Source organism: Saccoglossus kowalevskii, chromosome 18 (genome assembly GCF_978046115.1).
Source record: "Saccoglossus kowalevskii chromosome 18, keSacKowa6.1, whole genome shotgun sequence".
NCBI classification, from domain to species: Eukaryota; Metazoa; Hemichordata; class Enteropneusta; family Harrimaniidae; genus Saccoglossus; species Saccoglossus kowalevskii.
In genome coordinates this window covers 22,504,105-22,520,060 of record NC_140658.1, presented here as the reverse complement: position 1 = coordinate 22,520,060, position 15,956 = coordinate 22,504,105, and the positions used below count along the sequence as shown (strand labels likewise).

At 35.6% G+C, this 15,956-nt stretch overlaps 1 protein-coding gene across 1 annotated transcript; it reads left to right on the top strand.

Moving 5' to 3' along the window:
- The first annotated feature begins 468 nt into the window (after positions 1–468).
- On the top strand, positions 469–14,495 carry LOC102803636 (deoxyribonuclease TATDN1-like). The gene is given in 10 exon segments (XM_085493003.1): positions 469–668; positions 6,843–6,901; positions 8,760–8,847; positions 9,117–9,214; positions 10,245–10,391; positions 11,552–11,587; positions 11,999–12,032; positions 12,646–12,716; positions 13,359–13,491; positions 14,390–14,495. Coding segments are annotated over 10 exon segments (972 nt in total).
- Positions 14,496–15,956: the final 1,461 nt, after the last annotated feature.

Below are 15,956 nucleotides of genomic sequence, written 5' to 3'. Positions count from 1 at the left end.
TTACGCCCTCCCTGTTAGGCTTATAAGCTTTTAAATGCATACATGATTTACATAGAAAGGGGAATACTTTGTGACTTGTTATAGGTGGAGAAATAAAGAAATACTTAATACATATATTGCATGCACGAATTGTTACATTCTTCGCAAGGGGAGCAGCCTGATTGGACGACAAAGAATTTACCTGCGGTGAGATTTGTCTCCAAATACTATGGTACCGAAGACTTGATTCCCGAGAATCAGAATGAATTTGAGGTTAATACACTTTGGTGAATTTAGTTAGCCGGGTCAACAAACTCGGTTTTGCATTTCTGTCAGTTTGCATAACATTCCTGTCGCACCTGATGTGGTAGTTTCTTGCAATTCTTCTGGTTTAGACCAATTAGAAATGAGCAGTGTAAACAAAGGGGTGTCATCTTGATTTACATATGTTCCCCAATAAATTGAACAAGAAAGCGTGCCTTGGTGGGCATGTTGGACGATCCACCAGAAGTACGGTATAACACAGATAACGTCACCATTGAACTCCGGATTGAGAATTCACTCTCTGGTCGTCCTGGTGTCAGCTATAGTACTGTACAGCGTCCTCGTGATGTGAGCCACCCCTGGAAACCAAGCCGTCTGAAGTTTGTCGCCACGTTTGTTGCTGCAGTTCGACATCGTTACGTCCGGTATAGTACATCTGCCTTACACGCACAAACAGCCAGGTTTCAGTTTCCCCTTGCCTTACCTGCATATTTCGACCGCGGTTACGTTTATCGGAACCGTCTAAAATATTTAGGCAATGCAGTAATATTTAATTAGCCGATTTTGTGAAGCTATTTGTGTATTTACTGTTAAACTTTTGCTCTTTGTATTAAAGTGTGCGTTCGCACATTGCAGTTAATTCAAATTTGGTGTCATTTAGTGCTGTGCGTGTATGATGAATGTGTTCGTTCCCTTATTATTTATAAATTCTCTATGGTTCTTAGATGTCCAATTGTTATTGGCCTAAGATCATTGTCGTCTTGTAAGGATAACCATCTTAATGATTTCCAATGCCTTTATGGCCCGTGAAAAGAACCCACGACAAGTGTGATCTATATAGTTTAAGTTATACGAATCACTGTTTGGCATTCCCATTCGCTTTGTATGAATTATTTCAGATTTAATACATATATTTATATATATATATATACCTCTTGACAACGTACAATATTCACAACTGGTCATGTTTCGTCCGACAGTCTATTAACCGTTCAGTAGTGTATATAACGACATAAAACATTTGCCGAAAATAACAATATTGAATCAATAAATGCCATAGTTTTTGTTAGCATTTTGTAAGGCCGAACACACTCCAACTTGTATGATTAACTATACTTAAAAATAACAATACCGTAAAACAGAGTGGGAACATGACGCAGTTGACTTAGGCGTTCAAGAGATTAGTTGTACATGTAATTTATATTACAGAGATTCTTGTATACATTTTTTAATCCAAATTTTATTAACTCTCGAAAGAGGAATTGACAAATCAATCATAAAAAAACTAAAAAGTTGAAACATCTCTCTAAGGTAAGAATTTGATCAAATATGATGTTCACTGTCACAACCTGAATCTAGTCTTTGTGCGGTCATATCAAATATGACGTCCACTGCCACAACCTGAATCTGGTCTATGTGCGGTCATATCAAATATGACGTCCACAGTTACAATCTAAATCTGGTCTTTGTGCGGTCATATCAAATATGACGTCCACAGTTACAATCTAAATCTGGTCTATGTGCGGTCATATCAAATATGACGTCCACAGTTACAATCTAAATCTGGTCTTTGTGCGGTCATATCAAATATGACATCCACAGTGCCCATCTGAAACCAGTCTTGGTGAGGTAAGCTGTAATGCGATGCATTTTTACATGAGATCCTATGGTAAAAATGCAATAACGCCAGCCTCTTGGACCAAGTCGGATGATAGAATGGGACACGTAATTAAATCATGGGCGCATAGCTGCAAATGCATATTACGCCACTGTTGGACATACCTGATACGCTGTCGTTTCGTTTTGTTCGAATGCCTCCGTCCATTTGATGTGTTTGGTTTAGCTGGATTTTCGCCTAGTCAGTTTGTTTAAATATTGCCCTATTTTTGGTTTTCGCTGAAATGCGAACTTCAAAAAGCCTGAATTTATTTATTTTTCCGTGAAATTCAGGCGCATTTGCATATTTCTTGCCCAACAACAAAAATCGTGATCATACCATTATATCGCAATTTTGCTATTTCTGTGGCATTTCACGGATGTTTTTTTTAATTAGGAACTGTGACAGCCACGAACCTCCTTTTATAAGATAATCTAATTAATTACAATAGCGCCACCAAGCGATAAACGTAAACAAATAAAAACAGTATGGCTGCCAGTATGAAAATCATTTATGTTTGGAACGTGTACAATCTCTAGCCTGTCGTTATTTGTTGGGTGTCTCCTGCAATGCTCCAAATGTTGCAGTATTGGGTGAGTGTGGCAGATTTCCTATTTATTTTCACACAGCATTAAAATGCATTAGGTATTGGACAAAATTATTAAAAATGCCAGAAACCCGTTACCCAAAGAAATGCTACCTTATGTTATATAATATTGAAAAATCCAATCTTAGATCCAAGTTAACCTGGGTTAGTCATGTTAAAAAAATATTATTTTTATGTAATTTAGATGATGTTTGGGAATCACAAACTGTCAATAACGTAAATGTGTTTTTGCGCATTTTTAAGAAAAAAATTAAACAAGTTCTATATACTGATTGGTTCAGCCAGGTATGCACTTTAGAGAAACTGACATTTTATAGGGAATTTAAATTTTCTTTGGAACCTGAAAAGTATTTATTTTGTGTGAAAGTGCATTCTCATGTTCAAATGTTAGCTCGACTCCGCTGTTCATGCCACTATCTTCGTATTGAGACAGATAGAAAAAATAATGTAGATAGGAGTGAACGCATTTGCTTGCTTTGTAACAGTAACAACATTGAAAATGAATACCATTTTTTACTTATTTGTTCCTTTTTTGTTAATTTAAGAATAAAATATGTACCTGCTAACTTTTTTAATCCCCCCACAGTAGTAAATATAACAAATTAATGGGTACAAAAAATACAGATCTTCTTCAAAGACTGGGAGCCTTTACTTTTCACGCAATGAAATTGCGAAAAGAGCTACAAGTATTGTCAATTATTTAAAAATTGTAATTTTATTTTCAAATATAAATAATGTATGTAGATATTATGGGCCGATGGCCTTCTATTATAAATAAAGACCACATATATATAATGAAAACAGCATTGCGATTTATTGGTAAGGGACATTTCATTGAAACGACATTTGTATGGTAACTATATCGATCAACACATTTTTCTTTCTGTTTTATTTCTAGACATTAGCACCATTTTAACACGTATGTGTTCAGGATGTAAAATTGAAGTCGTTTGTTGCATTACATACACACTAGGCTAATATGCATGTAGCAGGTCTAAAAAAAACCAACAAAAAAACAAATCTAATTCAAAATTCACCCGAGAAACATAGCGGTGGATGCGGAAAATATTCTGAATACATGGAGTCATCATAGAAACGGTCAAGACGACTTTTAATTAATACTTCTCAGTCTCAGATAATGTCGCCTGGTCGTTGATTCCTGGCCTCTCTTACAATAAATTCATCATTGACGTTATACTTAAATTGTCATGGATGTGGTGTACTTGTACATCTCGATCAGGTGACCACGCATACGGTTACTGTGATTAACTTGAGTGCCCTTGACCTGTATAGCACAGGTACAAGCTTTGTAGCACGATGTTGTACATCGCAGTTTAACACAACGTAACCTCTATTATTCAGCCGTAGTTTTTCATTGTTTTGTATTCGGATAGGTCCTGGGCTTCGTCTGTCAGTGTACGTTTCTGCCTGTGCAACGACGCTGCCGTATATAAAGACAGGCGAAGCACCGTCCAGGACTTATTCGGACATGAAACAACGCCAAAACACGGCTATCCCTTACCATGACCCGGCCAATGACACGACAGCTAGGTCAATGTTATGTACACGAATTTCCACCAGGATGTAGAAATTGTTAGGTGTGTAAGTTTGCCGGCAGCTATATTTTCGATTGCGAGTTCACAGGCATCACGGAACTGACGATTTGCGAGTGAATGGAATAACGTTGTTTGACTTTGAAATTTCAGTTCATTGAAAACTGAGTAAGGTTAGGTCAGGTCAGGTCATGTCCTTGGGAGATCGTCGTAGTTTATATTGCCAAGTTTAGAAAGATTTCACTCGAAAATGGGAGTTACGCCAGGAATCTTTAAACTGCTCTGTGCAAAAATAACATCGCCCCAATTACCCAGTTTATGTGGACGCGCGAGAGAAAAGTAAAGTTGTGTGCAAGTTAAAAACACGTGCCGAAGCGTTTGATTTTAACCTCCGAACTACCTTCATTTTCTACGATACGGTACGATTCCGCGCCGTTGGCGTAAACAATTTGCTGTCTGCCGACTTATACTTCGGTGTTGACGTCATGGTATTTTCTTTTTGATGAGATATATGATTTATTGTCTTCATATCATTATCCAACAATTACCGCGACATTGACATTGAAAAATACTATGTGTTTAATATGATTATATCTGACTACTGAAAAGTTTTCCGTATTGACTGTTATCTACATTCAATTAAGTGCATATCTTGCCGAAAGACAATCATGATTAAAAAAAAATAGCGTGTAAATCGGCGTGTGAATCAACTGCACAGCACGTTGGTCGATTTAACTTGGGCCGTTGGCTTTCGTTTTAATAATTGTTATTTTACAGTTTATCCATTCCCCTACCAAATGGAATATATTATATACTTGATATGTTAAAGAACATCTAAAGTCTCCAAACACAACTTTGCCCACAATGCAACTACACTGGTCATCAAAACGCAAATCAAACATCAGAGTATCTGTGTTGAAATCAAAAACACAGCAACTGATGGTTCATTGCAGACAGACATTGGCATAGTGAATCAGTGGCGGATCCAGCAAAATGTATTGGGGGGTCCAAGCTACGCTTATGATATACGGAGCGTAAATCGCAGAGAAGCTATGCGTAATCCAGATAATACGAATCGTCATGCTTTTGGGGGGCATGCCCCCCCCGCCCCCCTCTGGAAACGCCACTGTGGTGAATTGGTTATTGTTACTTGAATAAGACATCCTACCGTTTTGATTGTGTACATAGTACAAGTTTGTTGTTCAGTTGGGCCATAAATCTTGCTGCAAAATAGTAAAACGATTACTTGTTGTATTGGCACCATCCGCGAATTTGTTGCTTAATTTGTTTCTCAAATAACACATCTAAATCATGAAACGAAATTCTAAAATGACGAAGCATAGTCGCCGTAGATCAGAAATTTATTTATAAATTATTAAATATGAACGAAATGGTATATATTTTTTGGTAATAAAATAGCTGTTCATCCACTGCAAAGTACGAAGAAACGTTCCACTGCGTATGTTTCTTGAAAAATGTCAAAAAAACAAACATTTTATGAACGTATTCTCCCATATTCCAGCTTTCTGGAAATTATACATTACGTATACATTTCCAGAGCACATTTATATTTTGAAAAGTAATACACTTCATACTATTCACGGTGTGAAATGTGCAACAAATTGCACGGATTAAAAACCGCGACTATAAAAAAATAAAAGGTAACACACTTCAATATACTGTCCATAGAACAACTAGGTGTACTTAGTGCAATGTACAACACTTAAAGTTACCATCATTAATTCACCACCATTTTATTACTTGCGCGTATGCTGAAATACCATTATTTCGAGACATCGTGATGACAACTATAATATTTCACTGCGTACCTAAAAAATAATATTAGACACCTACATCTCGCGAAACAACTGTCAAACAGCCGAAGAAGTGTGTTGTCATCATCTCGTAAGTAATAAAGGCGAGAATCATGGGAACACCAGCAACGAACATTGCGTATCGGCAAAGAGATGCGGCGTGCTATACTGATGTGTTCTTACCGTAGAAAGTGATATATCATGCTCTACATCATGATACTTCTGCCATAGGAAAGATATATCATATTATTTTGCTATACCAAGGTAGCACAGTAACATGAATTGTGACTGGGTCAGTAATATTTTATTAGGGATGAGCAGTACTTTTAGTGGGTGGGGAGTGTATTTGTTGATTTTCATGACATGCAAACTATCAACGGAGCATGCGGGTTTCATACAACGAACAAATAAACAACAAAATGTTATTGGCAATATTCATTTTCTTTCATACCTAAAACATTTGTAAACAATGTAAACGAATGTATGTGTCCTTATTCTAAATTTAGAATGCACACATTTACCACAGTGAAAAGATTAGCCAAAAGTCTTTTACCGCACTCAATGCTTGACCCCCATGGACTTCGAAGACAAAGTTGAAAAGTGTGAAATCAGTATGTGGCCGAGAGCAATAAGACTATATGCGATTTGGAAACATATTAACAGATATATGTGATGAAGTCCTCCTCCACATGAGTTCCATGTATAATTCTAAACAATATGACATCACAGAATATAAATAACGTACAGAGGAAAACGAGCAAGAGGTGATTTCAATTTCTGCTATTGCGATGCCTGTAAAGTGGTGTTTTCCAATTTTGTCATTGAGAGCACACTAGCTATTTGAACACAGCAATTTACACCTAATATTCATTAAACGTTCGCCTGGTGGAAATATATGTCTTTATCTGAATACCAAGCTTTCAAAATACATATTTAATGTATAATTCTGCCTATTCGTTAAATAATAGTGCTTTCTTATTAGATCCTGTATTTCGTGGTGTCTATCGTGGCTCACAAAAACATCAAGGTATAGTAATCATGTACTGTCTATTTTAGTATAGGAATTTATAGTAAATTCTTCTCTGAATCTGATATCTGACGAAACTAGAAATATTTAACATGTTTTATGGAAATATTTATTGAAGTCTATACAAACACAAATGATATGTTAGAAATAATTTTGAGTGAAAATAGCATAAATTGTTTCTTCCCTATTTTGTGCAGTCTTAGACTTGTTTACACCACATGACATGTTTGTCACTAGAGGGCACAAGTTATATAAGAATGGGTAACACTCTGAACATCAGAGTCAAATGTTGTAACATTTCACAAAATAAATTTCTTTATTTTACAAAAATGTTGATCAAGATCTGTGGTTCATGGAAAAGGATGTCCATTTCCAAAATTAATGAAGAAATTATAGAAAAATACAAAAAAGTGTACAAAATCTTGCCGAAATATCTGGTTTGGAAAAAAATAGTGTTGACACACTCATTATTCAATGCATTGATTCTAGGCACACACTCCTTACTCAATGTATTGGTTCTAGGCACAAACTCCTTACTCAATGTATTGATTCTAGGCACACACTCCTTACTCAATGTATTGGTTCTAGGCACAAACTCCTTACTCAATGTATTGGTTCTAGGCACAAACTCCTTACTCAATGTATTGATTCTAGGCACAAACTCCTTACTCAATGTATTGATTCTAGGCACACACTCCTTACTCAATGTATTGGTTCTAGGCACAAACTCCTTACTCAATGTATTGATTCTAGGCACACACTCCTTACTCAATGTATTGGTTCTAGGCACAAACTCCTTACTCAATGTATTGATTCTAGGCACACACTCCTTACTCAATGTATTGGTTCTAGGCACAAACTCCTTACTCAATGTATTGATTCTAGGCACACACTCCTTACTCAATGTATTGGTTCTAGGCACAAACTCCTTACTCAATGTATTGATTCTAGGCACAAACTCCTTACTCAATGTATTGATTCTAGGCACACACTCCTTACTCAATGTATTGGTTCTAGGCACAAACTCCTTACTCAATGTATTGGTTCTAGGCACAAACTCCTTACTCAATATATTGGTTCTAGGCACAAACTCCTTACTCAATGTATTGGTTCTAGGCACAAACTCCTTACTCAATGTATTGGTTCTAGGCACAAACTCCTTACTCAATGTATTGGTTCTAGGCACAAACTCCTTACTCAATGTATTGGTTCTAGGCACAAACTCCTTACTCAATATATTGGTTCTAGGCACAAACTCCTTACTCAATGTATTGGTTCTAGGCACACACTCCTTACTCAATGTATTGATTCTAGGCACAAACTCCTCACTCAATGTATTGGTTCTAGGCACACACTCCTTACTCAATGTATTGATTCTAGGCACAAACTCCTTACTCAATGTATTGATTCTAGGCACACACTCCTTACTCAATGTATTGGTTCTAGGCACACACTCCTTACTCAATGTATTGATTCTAGGCACAAACTCCTTACTCAATGTATTGATTCTAGGCACACACTCCTTACTCAATGTATTGGTTCTAGGCACAAAATCCTTACTCAATGTATTGGTTCTAGGCACACACTCCTTACTAAATGTATTGATTCTAGGCACAAACTCCTTACTCAATGTATTGATTCTAGGCACAAACTCCTTACTCAATGTATTGGTTCTAGGCACACACTCCTTACTCAATGTATTGATTCTAGGCACACACTCCTTACTCAATGTTTCTAGGCACAAACTCTTTACTCAATGTATTGGCACTTGACACAAACTCCTTACTCAACTCATTGATTCTAGGCACAAACTCCTTACTCAACTCATTGATTCTAGGCTGTTGTTTTGTTTTGATAGATGACCTTACTGATGTCCTACAAAGAGCTGCTGATGCTGGAATTCAAAAGATATTGTTTATTATTATTGTTATTAAGACAATGCCTCAGTGGATGCAGTTAGCTCAATGGATAAAGTCACCTCAGTGGAAGCAGTTACACCGGTGGTAAACAGCGGAACTAAAATGCACAAAAATGTATAACATGTCGCACCAACATATTAGCAGGAAAAAAGATGGTGCTCATTGAACTCATCAACTGACTGTGTAAGTCTTATGTTCCAAACGTCACCAAAGCACCCCATTGACGCTAATGTCCTATCAGTCATAATATCGGCAGTCCTTTATTGAGTGTACAGTGACATACAGGTAAACATGAGTTAATGAGTCTTAAATCAGATGTTTTTATTCCAGATTTTTGTGACTAGTGGTAGTTTAAAAGACAGTAAGAAGGCTTTAGAACTTGCCAAAACAAACGGTAAGTTTGCCACATTTGTGATATTTTATAGGTTTAAACTACGTAATCATTTCATTTTAATCGCGGAACGCCCAATAATAGACACAGGTGAGATATTAAGAGATTATGACCGGATGTCATTCCGTATAGAGCTGGATGGTGAGTAATATCATGGGTTAGTATTATCCACAACATTACACGATGTTAGAAGTAACAACTAGCACTATATACAATGCGATACACATATTGCGTGACAAGTTTCAAAAAGTCAAGAGAAACCTTAATTTTATTGCTAATTGCGAGAAATGTCATCCTGGATAGTTGTTTGAAATAAAGTTTTAGTTGATATTATGAGATCGGGTCATTTAGGAGTAATTGTTGTTAATATGCGGTCTGTAACTCGCTTATAAAAGCAGTACCACCTCGTGTTTTTCCTTTCTTTGCGTTTTGTTTGTTCACAATGACGTGTAATGTGAATAACGTTACATTCTGCGAACCATATCTGTTATATTCCACGCAAAAAACAACCGTGAATGTTATGTACCATGTTCATGCGATAAACGCCTATATGAAAACAACGATGAATTCGCTACTGTGCCATATATTGCATAGGCAATCTAATATAGTGTGCAGCCGTAGTGAGTATAACATTTCTACACCGTATTGTATTGTATTGTATTATATATGTATTGGTGGGTGTGGTCATCCTTATTTTGAGCAATCCCTCAGGACGCCATTTTAGTATAGAATGGTTTTCACGAAAATTTCACTTAAAACATTATATAAATATTAATATTATATAAAGCTTATACCGGTACATCATACAAAACAAACATGACATTTCTTGCTAAATGTCGAAACAGACTTGATTACATTCAGGTGCCTGCATAACCCCACACCTTGATTACAATTATAATTATGGTGTGTTACCTGTAGTACGGAAATATCATTAATCATACAATAATGTATTAAGCAATGTCTATATATGGTCAATTGTATATTGCAATATAAGATAGAGTAGTGTGGAGTATAACTGTGAATTGTATTTCAGATAACCTATACAGTACAGTGGGGTGCCATCCAACACGGTGTACTGAATTTGAAGCGGAGAACAATCCGGAAAAATATTTGCAAGATTTATATAACCTTGTAGATCAGAACAAAGAGAAGGTGATTGCAATAAGAGAGTGTGGTCTAGGTAAGAGATATGTAACGCAGTGCTTCATTGGTTGCTAACAAGCATATATGCATCATGCATTTATATTTCAGCCATTCAGAATGATGGTTACATACAGTGACAAATTAGATTTAGTATGCTTACAAATGTTTGCTGTATTCTGTGTATACACGTAGACAAGCTTTTTTGTTACTATGTTCATCAGCATGCATCGGAGTCAATTCAGCGATAGAAAGGAGAGTAATTTTTAATTTTACAGTCATTTGTGAATATGTTTGTTGCCATTTTTTACAAGTTTAATAGGTGACCATGACTGCTTCCTCTCAGACATGTATACTAGCTATGTGGATCCATGATGTCACAAATCCATATTTGAGTTTCCTCTGCCATGAAAAATTAATTTCAAGACTAAGAATAGATTTCAATGAAAATTGGTACATGGATGCTTTGGGACAATGCACATGCGTTACTAGATTTTGATGTGAATCGGTTCACATTAACTAACTAATTTGCATAACGATTTGTCATTTTTTAGCTTTTTCCACTGTTATATAAAAAGCTAAAAATTGCATTTCAATAACGCTTTTTGCAGACTGCAGATGCCATGAGACAATGCACTGACTTGATTAGTTTGATTGAAGTCTATACATTGAGTACTTGATTTAAATCTATGCATATTAACTGTCTAATAATAAAATAAATCCAAATTCTAGGTATATGTGCTTCTATTGGAAATGTGCTTATAATAAAGCAAATACGGTATAACTTTTTATGAAATTCTAAATTGCACTGTTTTTGCAGTGTCTGTATCATGGAAATACCATGGTTGTATTGTCACCATAGGTTCTTCCACTCATATATTGTCTTCATACATGTGCAACTTCGTCCCGTGCTTGACAAACAAAGATGACCTCTGACGTGACGTACAATGTAAATATGAATTATTTATGAGCCGATTGAAAGCAACTACATGTGTTTGCTAGAAAAATACATCGCTTTTAAAAAAAACTATTAGCAATACATTGGTCAACGGTTGATAGTGTTTTTATGCCGAATCTCTCATCACATGCCTATCATTCTTCCAAAGAACAGTGAGCGGTGCAATTTCGTTTTATTGCCCGAAAATGAGTTTGAGTAAATTATTGCCTTTTTAGTAATATAGTTCTTTTATTTTATTATAGACTATGACAGTCTTAACTTTTGTTCCAAAAAATTCAGTTGAAGTAAGTATGATATATTAAAGACTGACAATTATACAAATCACCCAATGTGTTGTTTTACCAGAATATTGTGACTTTGATAACTAAAACAAAATCCGCCAGATCGCCCTCTAGTGGTCATTTTTTCACGGGTTGATTCAAGATGGTTGATTCAAGATGGCTGAATGGCGGCCATTTGGACCTGAATCTTTGTCGTAGCTGGATGGATTTCATTCAAACTTACATACATTAGACATTATGGGCTCTTGATGCACGTCATTTTATTTTTCAAATCAGTTTCAAAATGAGCGGATGTTGGTCAAATCATTAAAATCAAGCGTTTCTGTCATTCTCGAACCTGATCTTGGTCATGGATAAATGGATTTCGTTCAAATTATGGGACCTTGATGCATGTCATTTTGTTTTTAGATCAGATTCAGGCTACCCGCGTGGCAGCTATTCGGTTCCAGAGCTAAATCTCAAACATTCCCCGACCAATCATTTCCAAACTTCAGATATTCATTATAGTCTATTATGGATGGATTTAGTTCAAACTTGGTACATATACATTGTAAATAATGTGACTTTGATGCGCGTATTTTTGATTTTCAGATTGAATTCAAAACGGTTGACCGGTGGCCATTTATTTTAAATGAATGCTGTCCCAGGGCCATATCTCTGACATGCCTCGACCGATCATGTTCAAACTTTATATATATGTATCATGCCGCAAATATGCATATATATTTGCTTGATGATCAAATTCGAAATTTTAATATTAAAAATGCATAATAATCAAGCATTTCTGTCATTTCGGATCCAGGTTATATAGTGAAAGCTATTATACATTGTGGCATACAATGTTTTTGGGTTCAAAAATGGCCAAATTCAAATGATGTTCTCGTGTCATGTCTCAGACATACACTGACTTATCACAATTAAACAACTACATTATACAACGTGCAATTTGTTTCATGTTCAGGTTGAAAATGACCGACTCATCTCATATTGAACTAACAGGGACTCTATTATAATACAAAAAACCCACATTTTGATGCTATGTTTTTTGTTCACAGTTCTCTTAAAAGCCAAGATAACGTTGATGCTATGTGTGGAATACCCATTGAGAGACTCATGATTGAAACAGGTAGACGACAATATGGCTTTTGGTAATGCATCATGGGTAGTTTGTGTGATAGAATAATAGACCATTCCCTTTAGCGGCGGGAATTGAGAAATGAGCCTATCTGCAAGTAGGTACACTAGGTACAATGTAATAATAATTGAGTATACTGTAAGTCACAGCTGCAAAAGTATTCTTTGTCTCTTCAGAAGCTGGAAACCCCATGTTGAGTGCATACAGTTCATTATATGACAGATATTGTCTAAGAGGGAAATTTAGGATATGATTAGTTTATATACTTTTTGCAGATAGTTTATATAAATTTTGTCAATTTAACTTTCACGAACATCAAAAACTTTCCTGGGAACATTTGACAAATGAAATTTCATTGTCGGAATGGAGGGCAGTATATACGTTTATGTCCATATATTAACTGACAGTAAAATTCTATATTCCGGAATTTTATTTAATTTTCCAAGATTAAAATATATTTTAAAATATTTTTACTTTTAAAGGATTGACATGCATAGCGATTTTAAATGCATTTGAATACTGTGCAGTCATGTTTAGTGTTACATGTAGTTAGCATATTATGTTATGCTCTCATAGTGGCACGATTCAGTTGAATACAATCCGTTTATAATGTCATACATACTGTCATTACAGATGCACCATGGTGTGAGATACGTCCTGCACATGCTGGGCATAAATTTATTAAGACTCATTTACAGACGAAGAAGAAAGAGAAATGGACACGTGGATTTGGTGTGAAAAGTCGAAATGAGCCATGCAATATCATGTAAGTTCACAGAAGCAAGGAAGAAAACTCATTCATGTAAGAAATTGCAAAGAAATGTACTTGCCCTCTATGTACATGTTTGTATTTCAATAGTCATTGCTGATCTATTGGAGACACGTGGAATTCATCCTTTTAGGAATTGTTATCTAATGTCATTATCATGTTGTCTAACAAAAATTGTTAACCAGGTTACAATTCACCACTGAAAGTTGTGTTGAACTCAATATTTTGCTGAATGTAACATCATGTTAAAGCGGAGGGGTCGTCACCTGCGCACCCGTGAGAATTGAGTCCCAACCGACGATAACAACGCGTACCTAAAACGCAAATGCTCATGGGTGGACGCTTGTTTGTAAACAATGGCACGCTATGGCCAACTGGCGCATGCGCAGCTGACGACATCACCGCTTTAACTAATTTTGGCCATGTGTTATAGAGTTCAATATCTGGACAAACTTAAAATCCTGTAAGGCTATTTCAAATTAAGCTTTGTGTACAAGTACAAGTAACTTAGAAGGTAAATAATGCTTGGGTGGCGCAATGAGCCAAATAGCCTACTATTCCAATTGTAATAAGAAGTGCATTTGGATTCTGTAACAAGAGACGATTGTCAAATTGTTGATAAGAAAACCCTATACGTGATTATTTAGAAAACCACACAAGTGATTCAGTGAATACAACACACGTGAGTTGGCGACGTTGTAAACCTCACATGTGACTACGTTGTGCAATTCTTGCCAGAAATAAAGTTCCCCAGCTCAAAATCTTACAAAATGGATGTTAACAAAACACACAGATTTGTCAGCTCTTCTACCTTATGATTTGACGTCTACGAACGCTGTTAATATAATTTGCGATATGGGTCCCACAACTTTCATGTTTTTTATCCTTCTTGTAGCCAAGTGCTGGAGGTCATGGCAGCAGCAAGGGATGAAGATATTATGGAGCTTGCAGATACGTTATATGAAAACACACAGAAATTGTTTTTTGGTGGAAAGTCCTGAATATACAGTTGTTTTAAATCGGGCTTTAAACATGGTTTTCTTAAACATGCGAAGGACTGTAAGTTTTTATGATAGACGGGTACTGTGTATCAAATCTTTGGTTGATAACGATTGTTTTACCATATAGATACAGAAAAAAGTTATGTATATTTCTGTATTTTACATCTTATAATGGTTTATTACAGTGCAAATAATTGAGTAAAATTCTATTCTAATTTTAAGTGCATCACAAAATACAATTTAATTACATTTGAGTCATGCAATAGTTACAGCCTATTATATTTAGATCTGGCTTTGACAGAAAAATAAACAAAACTAGCGAACTGGTTTAGATTGTTCTCATTTCATGAACTCATGAGCGAATATTTTGGTGTATGAGGGAATCAGTGCAAAACCACACCAACAACAATTATGTATATTACGGTGATAGTGAGTGTAGCCATATTAAATTCGTCCACAATTTGAAATTTCGAATCATTGCTCGAAACGCCGTGTAATGTTTGAACAGTTACTTAGAACAACGATTGCCAAATATTGTTATCGCAAATAAAAGTCAATAAAAGCACAATACCAACTCATACCACACAATCGAAATATAACGAGTTGATAACACGCCAAAGCAAAAACCAATCGGTTTGTTGTTTTTTTGGCTAAAATCAGGTTTAGTGTTTTCTTATTCATTTTACAAAATGTAAAGAGTGCCTGCTTGCTAACACGATTGCTTTTCGAGAATTGAGAAATTCAACAATTCAACGGTAAATGTTCGTCTGTTTACCCCACCAATACATACATACAAGGCATGCCCATGTGCCTATAGATTATTAATACATTCCTCAACATAAATACAAGGACACTTCAGCCAAGAAACTGAGCTATATAGGGTTAAATTAAAATAGTTAATATTGAAATTATTAAAAAAAATAAATGGAGATGTAATGAATGGGTATAGAAAAATGAATCGGAACTAAATAAATATTTCACGATCCAGTTTCCCTGTACAATAATTTTGTTCATAATTTGTCATTACATAAAAGTTGGTCAATCTCTATACGAACATGTTTCATTTAGATCGTAACAGGTAATAATCAACTTGACATTGGCGTAACAGAATAATGCAATTCAGTTGCGCGTTGTGAAATCGGTTTTATTCGGAGTGTTAAAAGCGCGTTCAACATTGTGAACCAACGCAAATAAATACAAAGTATACGCAGTTCTCCAGGAACCGAATTAATAAAATAAATCTGAAGTGACAAAATTACACATTAAAACACCTACTCACAGTAAAGATTAAACAGTTAAAATACTTTGACACACAAGTAGCTGTATACTATATTCAAGGTGCATACCCCCCTTGTACTATATTCAGACCAAACATTCAAAAAATACACATAATGCAAAAATGTTCTCAATTAACTGACCCTGAACAATTACTTTCTAAGAACCCAAATGATAATATATATA